Raw genomic sequence first — 17,748 nt, forward strand, 5'->3', positions numbered from 1 at the left:
CGAGCATGGTAGTGCCCACTCATCACTAGTTACCAGTACTGAGCACCCGAGCATGGTAGTGCCCGCTCATCACTAGTTACCAGTACTGAGCACCCGAGCATGGTAGTGCCCGCTCATCACTAGTTACCAGTACTGAGCACCCGAGCATGGTAGTGCCCGCTCATCACTAGTTACCAGTACTGAACACCCGAGCATGGTAGTGCCCGCTCATCACTAGTTACAAGTACTGAGCACCCGAACATTGAAGTGCCCGCTCATCACTAGTTACAAGTACTGAGCACCCGAACATTGAAGTGCCCGCTCATCACTAGTTACCAGTACTGAGCACCCGAACATTGAAGTGCTCACTCATCCCTACATAACACCAATGTAAGACTCCTAACAATGAATTGACCCTTACTCGTTCAGTGGAGTGACCGACGTCCGCCTTTTTGTTTTCTGTACGAGGTTGGCTTGGTTGCGCAGAGTGATCTTCACTATAGAGGGACTCAACTTGCACGGTTCACCATCAACCTGCATGGGAATGGATTTGTACGTCCGTAACAGGACCTCCCGACACTGGTGCAGGCGCTCGCCGTGTCCGCCAACCTGTAGAGCAGCCTGCGGGATAGAGGATCACAGGAAGGTGAGCGGCATGGAAAAACTAATGAAGGCGCATGTCACAGTGTAAAGCATCAGAAAACACAGCACCGGCCAAGAACAGAGCAGAATACATTGTAACAACATATGACTGCGCTCCAGGATATACGGCAAAGCTAGAAAAGGTGGAGCCGCCATTGCTTATACAGGACACTGATAAAACATCCTGGAGTGTGTATATATTTTATATATATATATATATATATACATACATACATACATACATACATACGTATGTATATATGAGAGTTTATGCAATAGTAATGCAGATGTATAGGCGTGTGATGTGGCTTTATGGGATGGTGGCAGCAGATTGAGTCAGTGTGTATTAATACAGTGATGCATTACTGGAGAATGCGGCTCACATAGGAGTATTATATAGCAATGCACTGGCAGGATCATCTAGTATTTACATGCCGTGCAATATCCGCAATCACCGCAGCCATGAGAACGGGCGCAGGAGCAGCAGCGCATGCAGGTGCTTCAATGCTAGAGCCAGCGCTGCCCCCTGGTGGAGGCTTGGTGTAATAACCTGGCATGGACATGTGCGCTACACTAGTCGTGCTGCCACAGGAATGACATGCTGAGTGTATAGACTCCATGTGAAAAAGGTAAAAATACAAACAAAAAAGCCACAAAGGAACACACAAGGTGCGGATCGCAGGGACGTTAACAGTACCAATGATGCCATAGTGAAGCCAATCACTTCTATACATCCGTCATCATGCCGCTGAGGTTCAAAGTCATGGTGCTCACCAGGGTTCCCCCACGGCATAGTGCCAGCACAGTACCTACACAGAAAAACACCAAAACAACACTCAGCACAAATGTACCACGCACCATAAGACATAATGACGAGGCCGCGCCTCAGAAAACGCCAATGGGTAACCCCTTCAGGACACGGGGGCTTATCTCATCATATTCCATGAGCCGTAATAAACTTTTAATTTTTTATGCCTAAAATTTTGTAAGCATAGTTTTCCCAATTAGCTGCAATGCCCTGCACATGAGGTAAGAGACATAGCTAATCAGGAGAACTATACTACATCTCTAATTGGAGGGATTTCCTATTAGGATCTGGGAGAAAAGAATACCCCTTTACGTCTTGTACAGGAGCCGTTCCTCCCATGCTGGAGTTGTGTCTCCTGGGGAACGTGACCGCTGCAGTCAGTCACAGGCTGGTGATCAGTTGCAGTCTACACTTTTGCATCAGCAGCAGTCACTAATCAGAAGACACAGCACTGACATTGGAGGAGGAGCGGCGCCGGTCCAGGAGGGAAGGATTTAGCTTATGTTATTCTGTTTTGTCCTGGCAATAAAGTTACCCCCGACACCTGACAGCCACCACTCACCGAGGGATGTTTAGAAACACCAAACACTGTAACTTCAGCTCCTGAATTTTGGCAGTCAGGTCAGTGCCGTCACACTGGAAATATAAAAAGCACAAATCAACACAAAAGGAATGACCTAAAAATGTAACAACTTATCAAAGGGACAAAATAGAATTGTATATAATATAATAGTGAGTGCAGCTCTGGAGAATAATACAGGAGCTAAGTCCGGATCAGTAATGTATGTACACAGTGACTGCACCAGCAGAATAGTGAGTGCAGCTCTGCAGTATAATACAAGAGGTAACTCAGGATCAGTAATGTAATGTATGTACACAGTGACTGCACCAGCAGAATAGTGAGTGCAGCTCTGGAGTATAATACAGGAGGTAACTCAGGATCAGTAATGTGATGTATGTACACAGTGACTGCACCAGCAGAATAGTGAGTGCAGCTCTGGAGTATAATACATTAGGTAACTCAGGATCAGTAATGTAATGTATGTACACAGTGACTGCTCCAGCAGAATAGTGAGTGCTGCTCCGGAGTATAATGTAGGAAAAGTAATGTAATATATGTCCATAATGAATGCACCAGCAGAATAGTGAGTGCAGCTCTGGAGTATAATACAGGATATAACTCAGGATCAGTAATGTAATGTATGTACACAGTGACTGCAGAAGCAGAATAGTGAGTGCAGCTGTGGAGTATAATGCAAGAGGTAATTCAGAATCCGTACAGGATAAGTAATATAATGTATGTACACAGTGACTGCACCAGCAGAATAGTGAGTGCTGCTCTGGAGTATAATGCAGGAAAAGTAATGTAATATATGTCCATAATGAATGCACCAGCAGAATAGTGAGTGCAGCTCTGGAGTATAATACAGGAGGTAACTCAGGATCAGTAATGTAATGTATGTACACAGTGACTGCACCAGCAGAATAGTGAGTGCTGCTCTGGAGTATAATGCAGGAAAAGTAATGTAATATATGTCCATAATGAATGCACCAGCAGAATAGTGAGTGCAGCTCTGGAGTATAATACAGGAGGTAACTCAGGATCAGTAATGTAATGTATGTACACAGTGACTGCTCCAGCAGAATAGTGAGTGCTGCTCTGGAGTATAATGCAGGAAAAGTAATGTAATATATGTCCATAATGAATGCACCAGCAGAATAGTGAGTGCAGCTCTGGAGTATAATACAGGAGGTAACTCAGGATCAGTAATGTAATGTATGTACACAGTGACTACACCAGCAGAATAGTGAGTGCAGCTCTGGAGTATAATACAGGAGGTAACTCAGGATCAGTAATGTAATGTATGTACACAGTGACTACACCAGCAGAATAGTGAGTGCTGTTCTGGAGTATAATGCATGAAAAGTAATGTAATATATGTCCATAATGAATGCACCAGCAGAATAGTGAGTGCAGCTCTGAAGTACAATACAGGATGTTTTTGTCCTGGTACAATTGTTCCGTCTGGTCCTGCTGTTGAGGCTTCTTCTTAAATTACTATCCGGTTAAACTAATACATAGTGTAAGTAACGATCGGACAACTTACAACAACACGAATGTGTTTGGCCAAATCTCGGGAGCTGCCGGTCAGGAAGTCGGAGAACGCTGTCTGTGTGTGAAGAGGGAGAAGCCGGTAAGACCTCGCAAGACATGAGCGAGACTGAGGAGTAATGACAGACGGACTCACCCCGGCATAGAACATCTTATTGCGGAATCGGCTGTTAAACTTCTCGGGATTGGCTTCTGAGGAGAGAAACAGACACCGGACACTAGTGGAGGCCACTGACGTCCCCCGAGATTCCACTTTGGCAGTGGGCTGCATTACTCCCCCCGTCCCACCCCTGCAGGGTCTGAACCTCGGATTGCAGCCTGCACAGACACGCGCAGGTGACATTACATTACCTCTGGACTCGTGGAACTCCAGGGTGACGCGAGCATCAAATCCCAGGCTGAAATAATTATTGAACACATCTAGAGGCAGCTGTGGGAAGAGATGCAGAAGTGTAAGCGCCCCACTCCCTCTGATCAGTGATATCGCATGTACCTAAGTGGCCTAATCGCTGACTCCATGCTGCAGAAATTGCTTATTCGGGTCCTCGGTGCACCCTGGGCTTTTCCAGCGCTCAGTTCTGCTCTTTGGTTTTGCATGTCCTGGTGATTGGCAGCACTGGTTTGCCTGAGCTTTCTCTGCAGACAGTCATCGCTCCAGGCAAAACAGAGCTGTCAATCACCAGTGAGTGAGGCAGGGCATGCACAACCAATGGGCGGAGCAACCAGCAGTGGCCACACCCAGGGGGCACCCTAATAAACATATCTGGTTACACTTTAGTTTCTGCAGAACAGAGGAGCTGTGTCCCCCACAAGGCGATGTGCGGAGTGTACACGGCCGGGGTGGGCCAACAATCTCCTATCTATTGCACAGTATCCCCCCATACCAGCTTTCAATGACCCCGGCCTCACTTTATCGGTTGCTCCTTCTCCTCGGTCCTCTTCGCAGGCATCAAGGTTCCGCTCCACTTCCAAGTTCCACCTGTCCAGCTGGACCACCAATCCCTCCTCCACGTGGCTCAGGATTTTAGAGAGGGGCTCATCTGTGTAACCCTAGAGGGAATGTGCAACATATAGGACGAGGTATCCGAAATTTCAGTAGAAAGCGGGGAGGCTTAATCTGTGGGATCGCACCGCGAGCCAGCATGTAACGCAGTGCGGGATAAAAGACGATTCTCACACATAAGAAATGTCATTACTGTACATGAAAAAAAGGGGATCACAACTCAAACTGCAACTTAAAGGGGCGCTCCACTGTGGACAATACGATTTTGTTACAAGAGTTTTCAGATCCTAAACCAATTACTGGGTGACACATTACGGGGATCTCTAATCTGTAGGGAAATCCAGCTGCAAGTGTTCAATTTCTGTGCAGCGCCACCACTGGGAATCTGAAGCATTACATGGTTCCCATTAACATCAAAGGACTGTCCAAGAAATACACAGCACCATCTAGTGGATATACCTCACACACTCAACATGGGAATATTCATTTAAAGGAGTCATCCATTTTTAAACTTTAATCTGCAAAGCCTTAATCTGCTTAACCCCTTTACAACAGATGACGTATCGGTAGGTCCTAACTCATGAAGGGGTAATTACTGTCAGCTGCAGCGGTGAGCCAGTAGTGATCCCCGCAAATGTCTGCTGATTTGAATAGCAGACGTGTACCTCACAGGCGCAGGTGGATCCGCGATCCACCCGTGTCTGTTAATCCCTTAAAGCGCAATGTAAAGCACCGCAACGGGTAACGCACAGTTAACCGCCACCTTCGGAGCCGCCTGACATGATCAGGAGAGCCAATGGTTGCCAGCAGTTTTACCATATATAGTGAACATGGTGAATAAAATACCCCAAAGGTAATCATGCAATCACATTATTTTTTTTTTGCAATTCTTCCCGCACTTGGAAATTTTTTTGACGTTTTCCAGAACACGAATGGTTTCATTTTAAAGCACAACTCGTCCGCCAAAAAACAAGCTCACAAATAGCAAGATTCAAGAAAGAAAAAAAATGGAAAATCACCTGGTGATTACAGGGTTAAAAGGTGTATTTCCACATGAACACAAAAATTGCCATAATAATAATAAATTAAGTGCTCCAGTGTTCTCTGAAGGCACCATCCCATTGATCAGTCACCTGACCACTGGGCTCTGTGATGGGCTGCAGCGGTCAGCTGACTGGAACGGTGCATTGTTAGAGGCATGTCTGATGCTGATCACTGGGTCCAGTGGAATCAAGAAAGATCCCAGTGATTGGCTGCAGCACTGACATCAACGCTGCGGCTGTGACAACTAAGACTGGTGGCAGATGCCCCCTTTAAAGTCTTTCCTCGTTATGGACAGGACTTACCCCACCCCAGTTGAGTGTTCGAGCGAGGTCGTTTCCGGTGCCGAGAGGGAGGATGGCGACGGGCGGAGGAGGAAAAAGGTGCAGCTGATCCAATACAGAGAGAATCCACCCAACCTGCAGAAAGAACGAAATACATTATTTTGGGTAAACACAGAAAAGTGCAGACGTGGTGGCTTCATGAGGAGGCCACGTGGTGGCTTCATGAGGAGGCCACGTGGTGGCTTCATGAGGAGGCCACGTGGTGGCTTCATGAGGAGGCCCCGTGGTGGCTTCATGAGGAGGCCCCGTGGTGGCTTCATGAGGAGGCCCCGTGGTGGCTTCATGAGGAGGCCACGTGGTGGCTTCATGAGGAGGCCACGTGGTGGCTTCATGAGGAGGCCACGTGGTGGCTTCATGAGGAGGCCACGTGGTGGCTTCATGAGGAGGCCACGTGGTGGCTTCATGAGGAGTCGCGCGGCCGGGGATCAACTGCTGGATAAAATAAAGGATGAGAATTGTAAATGAGGATTTATCCGGCAGCAGACGACAGACGGTGCAGATCCGGGAAGCAATAAGTGCCCCGTTTCGCAGTCACGTTCGTCCGTCTGTCCTGGGACTTTAAATTTACCAGCCAGAATCATAGAGCTATACTTGGAGGAAGACGACAAGATCATCCACGATACACGGTGTCTAGAGAGAAACACAAGACTCACCGTGCCGTCACCGCCGCACGCCAGGATACGCAGCGAGGGAACCTTCCGATACATCTCTAACCTGCCGGAGATACAAGCATGTGAGCGCTGCCCAGGGACATCACACCACACAAGAAGCAATGGGTACGATATCACACGGTACTAAGATATATTACAGCAGTGGTGCAAGATTACAAAAACATTGTTACTTTTTTTTTTTTTTTTACAAATCGCACCTCCCCTGTCCTCAGGTTGTGTGTGGTATTGCAGCATTGTCACATTCACGTGCTAAGATACATAACCAAATACAGTCAACTTCGAGAAAGAATACAGACAGGTTTTGAAAATTCTGAACGACCACATCTTGCAGAATGGCCAATTATTATACACTAAGCAGGTCAGAAACCTGCGGCACCATCCAGATGCTGTGAAACTGCAACTCCCAGTATTCCCGGACAGACTTCCTGTCCATGAGGAAAGTGAAGTCCAGCACTTTTGTGGGGATAAAAAGTATAGCAACTTTATTTCTCATGGGATAAAATCCATAATATGGAAAAAGCAAGGAATTCTTCTTACGTGTTTTGAGTACAGTGTGTTCTCTTAATCATATGCCATAATACACACCATGTTTGGAGGTCAAAAGGCACCGCATATCGTCCAAAAACACCAAGAAGTGAAGTGAAGTGTGGAGGTGGGAACATCATGGTGTGCGGCTGTTTCTCAGCAGACAGCACTGACAAATTTCATATCATTGAAGGAAGAATGAATGGACAAATGTACGGAGACATTCCTGATAAAAATCTGCCAGAATGGCCGAGCCGATCACCGGAGCTGAATCCACTAGAAAATGTCTGGAAGGAACTAAAGCTCAGAGATCATAGAATGAGCCGGGACCTGCAGGATGTGAGGAGTGTGTGTGCGGAAGAATGGACCAAAATCCACCTGAGCAATGCAGGCGGCTAGTGTCTCCATACAGGATGTGAGGAGTGTGTGCGGCAGAATGGGCCAAAATCCACCTGAGCAATGCAGGCGACTAGTGTCTCCATACAGGAGGTGAGGAGTGTGTGCGGAAGAATGGGCCAAAATCCACCTGAGCAATGCAGGCGACTAGTGTCTCCATACAGGATGTGAGCAGTGTGTGCGGAAGAATGGGCCAAAATCCATCTGAGCAATGCAGGTGACTAGTGTCTCCATACAGGATGTGAGGAGTGTGTGTGGAAGAATGGGCCAAAATCCACCTGAGCAATGCAGGCGACTAGTGTCTCCATACAGGATGTGAGGAGTGTGTGTGGAAGAATGGGCCAAAATCCACCTGAGCAATGCAGGTGACTAGTGTCTCCATACAGGATGTGAGGAGTGTGTGCGGAAGAATGGACCAAATCCACCTGAGCAATGCAGGTGACTAGTGTCTCCATACAGGATGTGAGGAGTGTGTGCAGAAGAAAGGAACAAAATCCACCTGAGCAATGCAGGCGACTAGTGTCTCCATACAGGATGTGAGGAGTGTGTGTGGAAGAATGGACCAAAATCCACCTGAGCAATGCAGGCGACTAGTGTCTCCATACAGGATGTGAGGAGTGTGTGCGGAAGAATGGGCCAAAATCCACCTGAGCAATGCAGGCGACTAGTGTCTCCATACAGGATGTGAGGAGTGTGTGCGGAAGAATGGGCCAAAATCCACCTGAGCAATGCAGGCGACTAGTGTCTCCATACAAGATGTGATGAGTGTGTGCGGAAGAATGGACCAAAATTCACCTGAGCAATGCAGGCGGCTAGTGTCTCCATACAGGATGTGAGGAGTGTGTGCGGAAGAATGGACCAAAATTCACCTGAGCAATGCAGGGGACTAGTGTCTCCATACAGGATGTGAGGAGTGTGTGCGGAAGAATGGGCCAAAATCCACCTGAGCAATGCAGGCGACTAGTGTCTCCATACAGGATGTGAGGAGTGTGTGCGGAAGAATGGGCCAAAATCCACCTGAGCAATGCAGGCGACTAGTGTCTCCATACAGGATGTGAGGAGTGTGTGCGGAAGAATGGGCCAAAATCCACCTGAGCAATGCAGGCGACTAGTGTCTCCATACAGGATGTGAGGAGTGTGTGCGGAAGAATGGGCCAAAATCCACCTGAGCAATGCAGGCGACTAGTGTCTCCATACAGGATGTGAGGAGTGTGTGCGGAAGAATGGGCCAAAATCCACCTGAGCAATGCAGGTGACTAGTGTCTCCATACAGGATGTGAGGAGTGTGTGTGCGGAAGAATGGACCAAAATTCACCTGAGCAATGCAGGCGACTAGTGTCTCCATCCAGGAGGCGTCTGGAAGCATCAGCACCAAAAAAAGAGAATGTACCAAGTATTAAATACATTTCAGTAACGCGTTCAATACTTTTTACTTGTGTAATTTCTCATTATTACACATAATTTATGGTCATCTATGGCTTGATTTCTTTGCCTGCGTGGATTGGATGGGTTGTTACCGACATCTGGTGAGAAATTCATGTCAATAGCAGCATTAGAAATATATTTACTTAGAAATTTGATGATGTGTTCAATACTTCTTTCACCCGCTTTATGTGTGTATATTGATTGTAGTCTTTTCTACCCCGGTATTGAAAGGTTATGGAGAGAGCAGAGCAGGGTGTCAGCGCTCTCCACGCAGAGGCGCAGAAGTCACGCTGCAGCGCATGCGGCACATACACCCGGTGCTCGCGGCCGGGGGCGTCTGACTCATACATTATTTTTGCAGTAAAGTGAGCAATGCCTATGTCTATAGTTGGAAGTGAAATCGCACCCAGAAGAAATGTTGTCAGAGGGGCGAGCGGCCTGTGATATAACGGGAGGTGTTTGCTGAGCAAAATGTTCCACATAAGCAGCGGCGGATCAGATCCAACGCTCGGGAAGCTGGAGAGCGTCCACTGTGACCAAACCAGATCACAGCCGAGACGTCACGAGATCCAATTCTCACTGTTTAGTAAAATTCCTACTAAAATATTCCCAGTATAGACCAGTATAAGCCAGTAGCCACCAGCAGAGCCATAACAGCCACAGGCGGCTGGGTCAGAAGAAGACGAGAAGAAGTAACGAGACAGTCTGCCGGGTCTGAAGTTCTCCAAAAAGGTCTATGCCTCATAGTTCATGCAGTTAACCCTTTGTCTTACATGGGACTGAGCTATGAGCTGTGATACCACATACAACCTACATGCAGGAGGGGCGCTATCTCCAGGAGAAGACAGAAAACACTTTGTTTCTCGCTGCACATCATCTCTTTGATACTTTGTACCCGACTCTTTATCTCCTTATGTAAACAGCAGGGGTCTCCATATGGCCACATTCATAGACCCACACTGGCTAAAGTCTAGTCCAAAGGGGTTATCCAGGATTATAAAAAGATTAATTCCTAATAAAAACAGCGCCACTCGTTACTGTAGGGTGTGTGCGGTACTGCAGCTTAGTCCTATTTGCTTAAATGGCACAGAGTTGCAACTCCAGACACAATCTGTAGCCGGGGGGGGGCGCCGTTTTTTGAAAAAAAAAAAAAAAATAAATAAATAATAAATAAATTAATCAATTAATTAAATAAATTAAATAAATAAATAAATAACATCAGCCATGTTTATCTAATCCTGGACATCCCCTTTAATATTAAATGATGTTGGTAAGAAAATATTAGAATTTTAATACTCACGCTTCCTTGGGACCGCCCTGACTGAGGTCAAACACTTGCCGTGGATTCAGATACCACATGAAGGACTGAAGGATCTTCACACCCTATTGGGGAAAGACATCATACATCAGACAGTAATGGGGGCCCCATTAACCCCCCGAGTGACAACAGACTCCGCAGCTGGGACAATCTGACTGTAATGACTTTAAAGCATAAATATCAACAATCTGCTATAATAATTATTCCCTATAAATGATCGGCCGATAATGAGCTGGAAATTGCAGAACATCCTATATGCAAAGGGTACGACAGTCTACTGGCACCCATGGATGGGCAGCGTGATCAGTGCAGCCTCATCTCTCCTGACCATCTACTGGCATCCATGGACGGGCAGCGTGATCAGTGCAGCCTCATCTCTCCTGACCATCTACTGGCATCCATGGACGGGCAGCGTGATCAGTGCAGCCTCATCTCTCCTGACCATCTACTGGCATCCATGGACGGGCAGCGTGATCAGTGCGGCCTCATCTCTCCTGACCATCTACTGGCATCCATGGATGGGCAGCGTGATCAGTGCAGCCTCATCTCTCCTGACCATCTACTGGCATCCATGGACGGGCAGCGTGATCAGTGCAGCCTCATCTCTCCTGACCATCTACTGGCATCCATGGACGGGCAGCGTGATCAGTGCAGCCTCATCTCTCCTGACCATCTACTGGCATCCATGGACGGGCAGCGTGATCAGTGCAGCCTCATCTCTCCTGACCATCTACTGGCATCCATGGACGGGCAGCGTGATCAGTGCAGCCTCATCTCTCCTGACCATCTACTGGCATCCATGGATGGGCAGCGTGATCAGTGCAGTCTCATCTCTCCTGACCATCTACTGGCATCCATGGATGGGCAGCGTGATCAGTGCGGTCTCATCTCTCCTGACCATCTACTGGCATCCATGGATGGGCAGCGTGATCAGTGCGGTCTCATCTCTCCTGACCATCTACTGGCATCCATGGATGGGCAGCGTGATCAGTGCAGTCTCATCTCTCCTGACCATCTACTGGCATCCATGGACGGGCAGCGTGATCAGTGCAGCCTCATCTCTCCTGACCATCTACTGGCATCCATGGATGGGCAGCGTGATCAGTGCGGTCTCATCTCTCCTGACCATCTACTGGCATCCATGGATGGGCAGCGTGATCAGTGCAGTCTCATCTCTCCTGACCATCTACTGGCATCCATGGATGGGCAGCGTGATCAGTGCAGTCTCATCTCTCCTGACCATTTACTGGCATCCATGGATGGGCAGCGTGATCAGTGCAGCCTCATCTCTCCTGACCATCTACTGGCATCCATGGATGGGCAGCGTGATCAGTGCAGCCTCATATCTCTCCTGACCATCTACTGGCATCCATGGATGGGCAGCGTGATCAGTGCAGTCTCATCTCTCCTGACCATTTACTGGCATCCATGGATGGGCAGCGTGATCAGTGCAGCCTCATCTCTCCTGACCATCTACTGGCATCCATGGACGGGCAGCGTGATCAGTGCAGCCTCATATCTCTCCTGACCATCTACTGGCATCCATGGACGGGCAGCGTGATCAGTGCAGCCTCATCTCTCCTCACCATCTACTGGCATCCATGGATGGGCAGCGTGATCAGTCCAGCCTCATCTCTCCTGACCATCTACTGGCATCCATGGACGGGCAGCGTGATCAGTGCGGTCTCATCTCTCCTGACCATCTACTGGCATCCATGGATGGGCAGCGTGATCAGTGCAGCCTCATCTCTCCTGACCATCTACTGGCATCCATGGATGGGCAGCGTGATCAGTGCAGCCTCATCTCTCCTGACCATCTACTGGCATCCATGGACGGGCAGCGTGATCAGTGCAGTCTCATCTCTCCTGACCATCTACTGGCATCCATGGATGGGCAGCGTGATCAGTGCAGCCTCATCTCTCCTGACCATCTACTGGCATCCATGGATGGGCAGCGTGATCAGTGCAGCCTCATCTCTCCTGACCATCTACTGGCATCCATGGATGGGCAGCGTGATCAGTGCAGCCTCATCTCTCCTGACCATCTACTGGCATCCATGGACGGGAAGCGTGATCAGTGCAGTCTCATCTCTCCTAACCATCTACTGGCATCCATGGACGGGCAGCGTGATCAGTGTGGTCTCATCTCTCCTGACCATCTACTGGCATCCATGGATGGGCAGCGTGATCAGTGCAGCCTCATCTCTCCTGACCATCTACTGGCATCCATGGACGGGCAGCGTGATCAGTGCAGTCTCATCTCTCCTAACCATCTACTGGCATCCATGGACGGGCAGCGTGATCAGTGCGGTCTCATCTCTCCTGACCATCTACTGGCATCCATGGATGGGCAGCGTGATCAGTGCAGCCTCATCTCTCCTGACCATCTACTGGCATTCATGGACGGGCAGCGTGATCAGTGCAGCCTCATCTCTCCTGACCATCTACTGGCATCCATGGACGGGCAGCGTGATCAGTGCAGTCTCATCTCTCCTGACCATCTACTGGCATCCATGGACAGGCAGCGTGATCAGTGCAGCCTCATCTCTCCTGACCATCTACTGGCATCCATGGATGGGCAGCGTGATTAGTGCGGTCTCATCTCTCCTGACCATCTACTGGCATCCATGGACGGGCAGCGTGATCAGTGCAGTCTCCTCTCTCCTGACCATCTACTGGCATCCATGGATGGGCAGCGTGATCAGTGCAGTCTCATCTCTCCTGACCATCTACTGGCATCCATGGACAGGCAGCGTGATCAGTGCAGCCTCATCTCTCCTGACCATCTACTGGCATCCATGGACGGGCAGCGTGATTAGTGCGGTCTCCTCTCTCCTGACCATCTACTGGCATCCATGGATGGGCAGCGTGATCAGTGCAGTCTCATCTCTCCTGACCATCTACTGGCATCCATGGACAGGCAGCGTGATCAGTGCAGCCTCATCTCTCCTGACCATCTACTGGCATCCATGGATGGGCAGCGTGATTAGTGCGGTCTCATCTCTCCTGACCATGTACTGGCATCCATGGACGGGCAGCGTGATCAGTGCGGTCTCATCTCTCCTGACCATCTACTGGCATCCATGGACAGGCAGCGTGATCAGTGCAGCCTCATCTCTCCTGACCATCTACTGGCATCCATGGATGGGCAGCGTGATTAGTGCGGTCTCATCTCTCCTGACCATGTACTGGCATCCATGGACGGGCAGTGTGATCAGTGCGGTCTCATCTCTCCTGACCATCTACTGGCATCCATGGATGGGCAGCGTGATCAGTGCAGTCTCATCTCTCCTGACCATGCAGTGGCGTCCATGGACGGGCAGCGTGATTAGTGCGGTCTCATCTCTCCTGACCATGTACTGGCATCCATGGACGGGCAGCGTGATCAGTGCGGTCTCATCTCTCCTGACCATCTACTGGCATCCATGGACGGGCAGCGTGATCAGTGCAGTCTCATCTCTCCTGACCATCTACTGGCATCCATGGACGGGCAGCGTGATCAGTGCGGTCTCATCTCTCCTGACCATCTACTGGCATCCATGGACGGGCAGCGTGATCAGTGCAGAATCATCTCTCCTGACCATCTACTGGCATCCATGGACGGGCAGCGTGATCAGTGCAGTCTCATCTCTACTAGCCTTTTCAGGTATGATTAGTGCTGGTCTAGATACCGACACCCCACAGATCGCTAAAATGAAGGGGGCAGCAGTGTTAAGACTATCGCTGCACTCATCCAAGACTGGACATAAGTCTTGGCGCCCATCACCAGTATCGAAGGAGGACAGCTCTCGGCTGAGCACTTCTGCTCCTGTGTTTTAATGATTGTTGGAGGTCTCTACTCCGGGACCCTCGACAATCGCTGTATGGCCTAAAAACTAAAGAAATCTGTACTTATTCTTCTGTCAACCTTAAAGGGGTAGAAAAGCCCCCCAGTAACAGGCTTCCGGGGGGCCCTATGCGATCTGCTGTGATCTGGAGAGACACTTGATGCTAGGTGTTCAATGTCCTTCCGGCGCCACCACAGGTCATTCAAAGCATTACACGGTGCCTCCTATCTAAACTGAAGCTATCCTGGGGTCACTGGTAGGAGCCACAAATGAGGGACCACCTATTGGTAACCCATAATTACCCAAGAGGGTGTGTAAATCTGTCTAACCCTTTTAAATTGGATTTTTTTTCACATTTCTCAACCAGGAATTCACTTTCCAATTGTCATATCTATGTAATCTCCAGAGTAAGGGCAGCTCCAGCGCCAATAGTGCCTCCAGCGCAGGCAGCAATCCCACTCCTCCGGAGACGAGATGAGAAAGAGCCGAGCAGCCGAGATGATGGAGCGGATAATGAGCTGCCATTGGAGTGGGGCAGGGAAGTAAAGAAGAGGCGGTGATGGGCGTACGGCGATGGTACAAGGCTGCTCACCTGATTTCCTCCACTTTTAGGGTTGACGAACACCAGTACGGGCTTCATCAGAGGGCACGGAGCAGGTCTGATGATGAACGGTCGCATCCTGGGCTCCTGAAGAAGCAAAGTATCACAGTGATTCAAGTATAACTGGTGCGAATTGTCCCTATATGTTATAGCTGAAGGGTCAATCCCAATAGTCCCAGTACAACTTGAAGGGTATTTCCATCGGAGACTCTTATGACACTTTAAAAGTATATGCCATAAGAGTACGACAGGTGAAGGCTCAAGTGTAACCAATTGGGAGAACGGAGGTCCCTTCACCCTCCATATACACTCCACAGAGAGCATACATCTAACCTTCTCCATTACACTTTATGGGAATTCTGGAAATAGCCGATTGTTTCCTTGTAGTGTTCATGAAAACTATGAAGACCACCACATTCATGATTGTCCTCCCCAACATGTCATACACCCCCGTTCTGACGGTCCATGGCCAGCGTGCACTAATAAGACCCTGAAACTCCTCTGAGATAAAAGCAGCTCCCAGCCACAGTCTGTGTCCAGAAGGTTGGGATCGCACAAAATGAGTCCACGAGCCACTTACGGTCCCCCTTATGCAAATTGTGCACCCACACTCTATAGTATGAAGCCCACCTCCGCCCCCTTCTTGCTGGGCTTCCTCTTGAACGACGGTCTCTTCTTCTTCTTACTTGATTTGATTGAACTCTGCAAGGAAATTGAAGAGGAACATAAGAACTGGAGAAAAACCAAAAGGACTTGGACAAGAAGTAGGGAGTGCGGGAGGGGGGTGTCACTTACCTGCGGTCGCCGCACCCGGATGATCCACGTGGGAGGCACAATGACAGCAGCGTGGGCCCCTAAAGAGCAGGGCTCCTCTATGTGGTGCAGCATGAAGCACGAGATCTTGTTGTGATACTGCGGGGAGAGGAGGCGAGAAGTCAGAATGAAGGAATGGCACGGAAAGCCGAAAAAGAAGAAAACGTCAGGTCTGAAAAATCAGCTCTAGATGGGGAGATGCCGGGACGCCAACCGAGGTCTGCAAAATCAGCTCTAGATGGGGAGATGCCGGGACGCCAACCGAGGTCTGCAAAATCAGCTCTAGATGGGGAGATGCTGGGACGCCAGCCGAGGTCTGCAAAATCAGCTCTAGATGGGTAGATGCAGGGACGCCAGCCGAGGTCTGCAAAATCAGCTCTAAATGGGGAGATGCCTGGACGCCAACCGAGGTCTGCAAAATCAGCTCTAGATGGGGAGATGCCGGGACGCCAGCCGAGGTCTGCAAAATCAGCTCTAGTTGGGGAGATGCTGGGACACCAGCCGAGGTCTGCAAAATCAGCTCTAGATGGGGAGAAGTCGGGACGCCAACCGAGGTCTGCAAAATCAGCTCTAGATGGGGAGATGCCGGGACGCCAGCCGAGGTCTGCAAAATCAGCTCTACATGGGGAGATGCCGGGACGCCAGCCGAGGTCTGCAAAATCAGCTCTAGATGGGGAGATGCCGGGACACCAGCCGAGGTCTGCAAAATCAGCTCTAAATGGGGAGATGCCTGGACGCCAGCCAAGGTCTGCAAAATCAGCTCTAGATGGGGAGATGCCTGGACGCCAGCCGAGGTCTGCAAAATCAGCTCTAGATGGGGAGATGCCGGGACGCCAGCCGAGGTCTGCAAAATCAGCTCTAGATGGGGAGATGCCGGGACGCCAGCCGAGGTCTGCAGAATCAGCTCTACATGGGGAGATGCTGGGACACCACCCGAGGTCTGCAAAATCAGCTCTAGATGGGGAGATGCCGGGACGCCAGCCGAGGTCTGCAAAATCAGCTCTAGATGAGGAGATGCCGGGACGCCAACCGAGGTCTGCAAAATCAGCTCTAGATGGGGAGATGCCAGGACGCCAGCCGAGGTCTGCAAAATCAGCTCTAGATGGGGAGATGCCTGGACACCAGCCGAGGTCTGCAAAATCAGCTCTAGATGGGGAGATGCCGGGACGCCAGCCGAGGTCTGCAAAATCAGCTCTAGATGGGGAGATGTCGGGAAACCAGCCGAGGTCTGCAGAATCAGCTCTAGATGGGGAGATGCCAGGACACCAGCCGAGGTCTGCAAAATCAGCTCTAGATGGGGAGATGTCGGGATGCCAACCGAGGTCTGCAAAATCAGCTCTAGATGGGGAGATGCCGGGACGCCAGCCGAGGTCTGCAAAATCAGCTCTAGATGGGGAGATGTCGGGAAACCAGCCAAGGTCTGCAGAATCAGCTCTAGATGGGGAGATGCCAGGACACCAGCCGAGGTCTGCAAAATCAGCTCTAGATGGGGAGATGTCGGGATGCCAACCGAGGTCTGCAAAATCAGCTCTAGATGGGGAGATGCCGGGACGCCAACCGAGGTCTGCAAAATCAGCTCTAGATGGGGAGATGCTGGGACGCCAGCCGAGGTCTGCAAAATCAGCTCTAGATGGGTAGATGCCGGGACGCCAGCCGAGGTCTGCAAAATCAGCTCTAAATGGGGAGATGCCTGGACGCCAGCCGAGGTCTGCAAAATCAGCTCTAGATGGGGAGATGCCGGGACGCCAGCCGAGGTCTGCAAAATCAGCTCTACATGGGGAGATGCCGGGACGCCAGCCGAGGTCTGCAAAATCAGCTCTAGATGGGGAGATGCCGGGACACCAGCCGAGGTCTGCAAAATCAGCTCTAAATGGGGAGATGCCTGGACGCCAGCCGAGGTCTGCAAAATCAGCTCTAGATGGGGAGATGCCTGGACGCCAGCCGAGGTCTGCAAAATCAGCTCTAGATGGGGAGATGCCGGGACGCCAGCCGAGGTCTGCAAAATCAGCTCTAAATGGGGAGATGCTGGGACACCACCCGAGGTCTGCAAAATCAGCTCTAGATGGGGAGATGCCGGGACGCCAGCCGAGGTCTGCAAAATCAGCTCTAGATGAGGAGATGCCGGGACGCCAACCGAGGTCTGCAAAATCAGCTCTAGATGGGGAGATGCCGGGACGCCAGCCGAGGTCTGCAAAATCAACTCTAGATGGGGAGATGCCAGGACGCCAGCCGAGGTCTGCAA

At 50.1% G+C, this 17,748-nt stretch overlaps 1 protein-coding gene across 6 annotated transcripts in view; it reads right to left on the bottom strand.

Annotated features, from left to right (window-relative positions):
- Positions 1-17,748, bottom strand: part of DGKZ (diacylglycerol kinase zeta) — a 197,190-nt gene that overhangs the window by 52,297 nt on the left and 127,145 nt on the right. For all 6 annotated transcript variants that reach the window (XM_075326168.1, XM_075326167.1, XM_075326164.1 and 3 more), the window contains 13 exons: positions 15,489-15,605; positions 15,324-15,395; positions 14,685-14,780; positions 10,248-10,330; positions 6,584-6,644; positions 5,892-6,005; positions 4,452-4,592; positions 3,894-3,972; positions 3,679-3,734; positions 3,538-3,600; positions 1,992-2,065; positions 1,319-1,430; positions 401-600 (listed from right to left, as the gene is read on the bottom strand). In XM_075326168.1, coding sequence (XP_075182283.1) covers positions 401-600; positions 1,319-1,430; positions 1,992-2,065; positions 3,538-3,600; positions 3,679-3,734; positions 3,894-3,972; positions 4,452-4,592; positions 5,892-6,005; positions 6,584-6,644; positions 10,248-10,330; positions 14,685-14,780; positions 15,324-15,395; positions 15,489-15,605 — 1,268 coding nt within the window. The remainder of the gene's footprint in view (positions 1-400; positions 601-1,318; positions 1,431-1,991; positions 2,066-3,537; positions 3,601-3,678; positions 3,735-3,893; positions 3,973-4,451; positions 4,593-5,891; positions 6,006-6,583; positions 6,645-10,247; positions 10,331-14,684; positions 14,781-15,323; positions 15,396-15,488; positions 15,606-17,748) is intronic.

The sequence above is a fragment of the Anomaloglossus baeobatrachus genome, chromosome 10, assembly GCF_048569485.1.
Source record: "Anomaloglossus baeobatrachus isolate aAnoBae1 chromosome 10, aAnoBae1.hap1, whole genome shotgun sequence".
Taxonomy (NCBI): Eukaryota; Metazoa; Chordata; class Amphibia; order Anura; family Aromobatidae; genus Anomaloglossus; species Anomaloglossus baeobatrachus.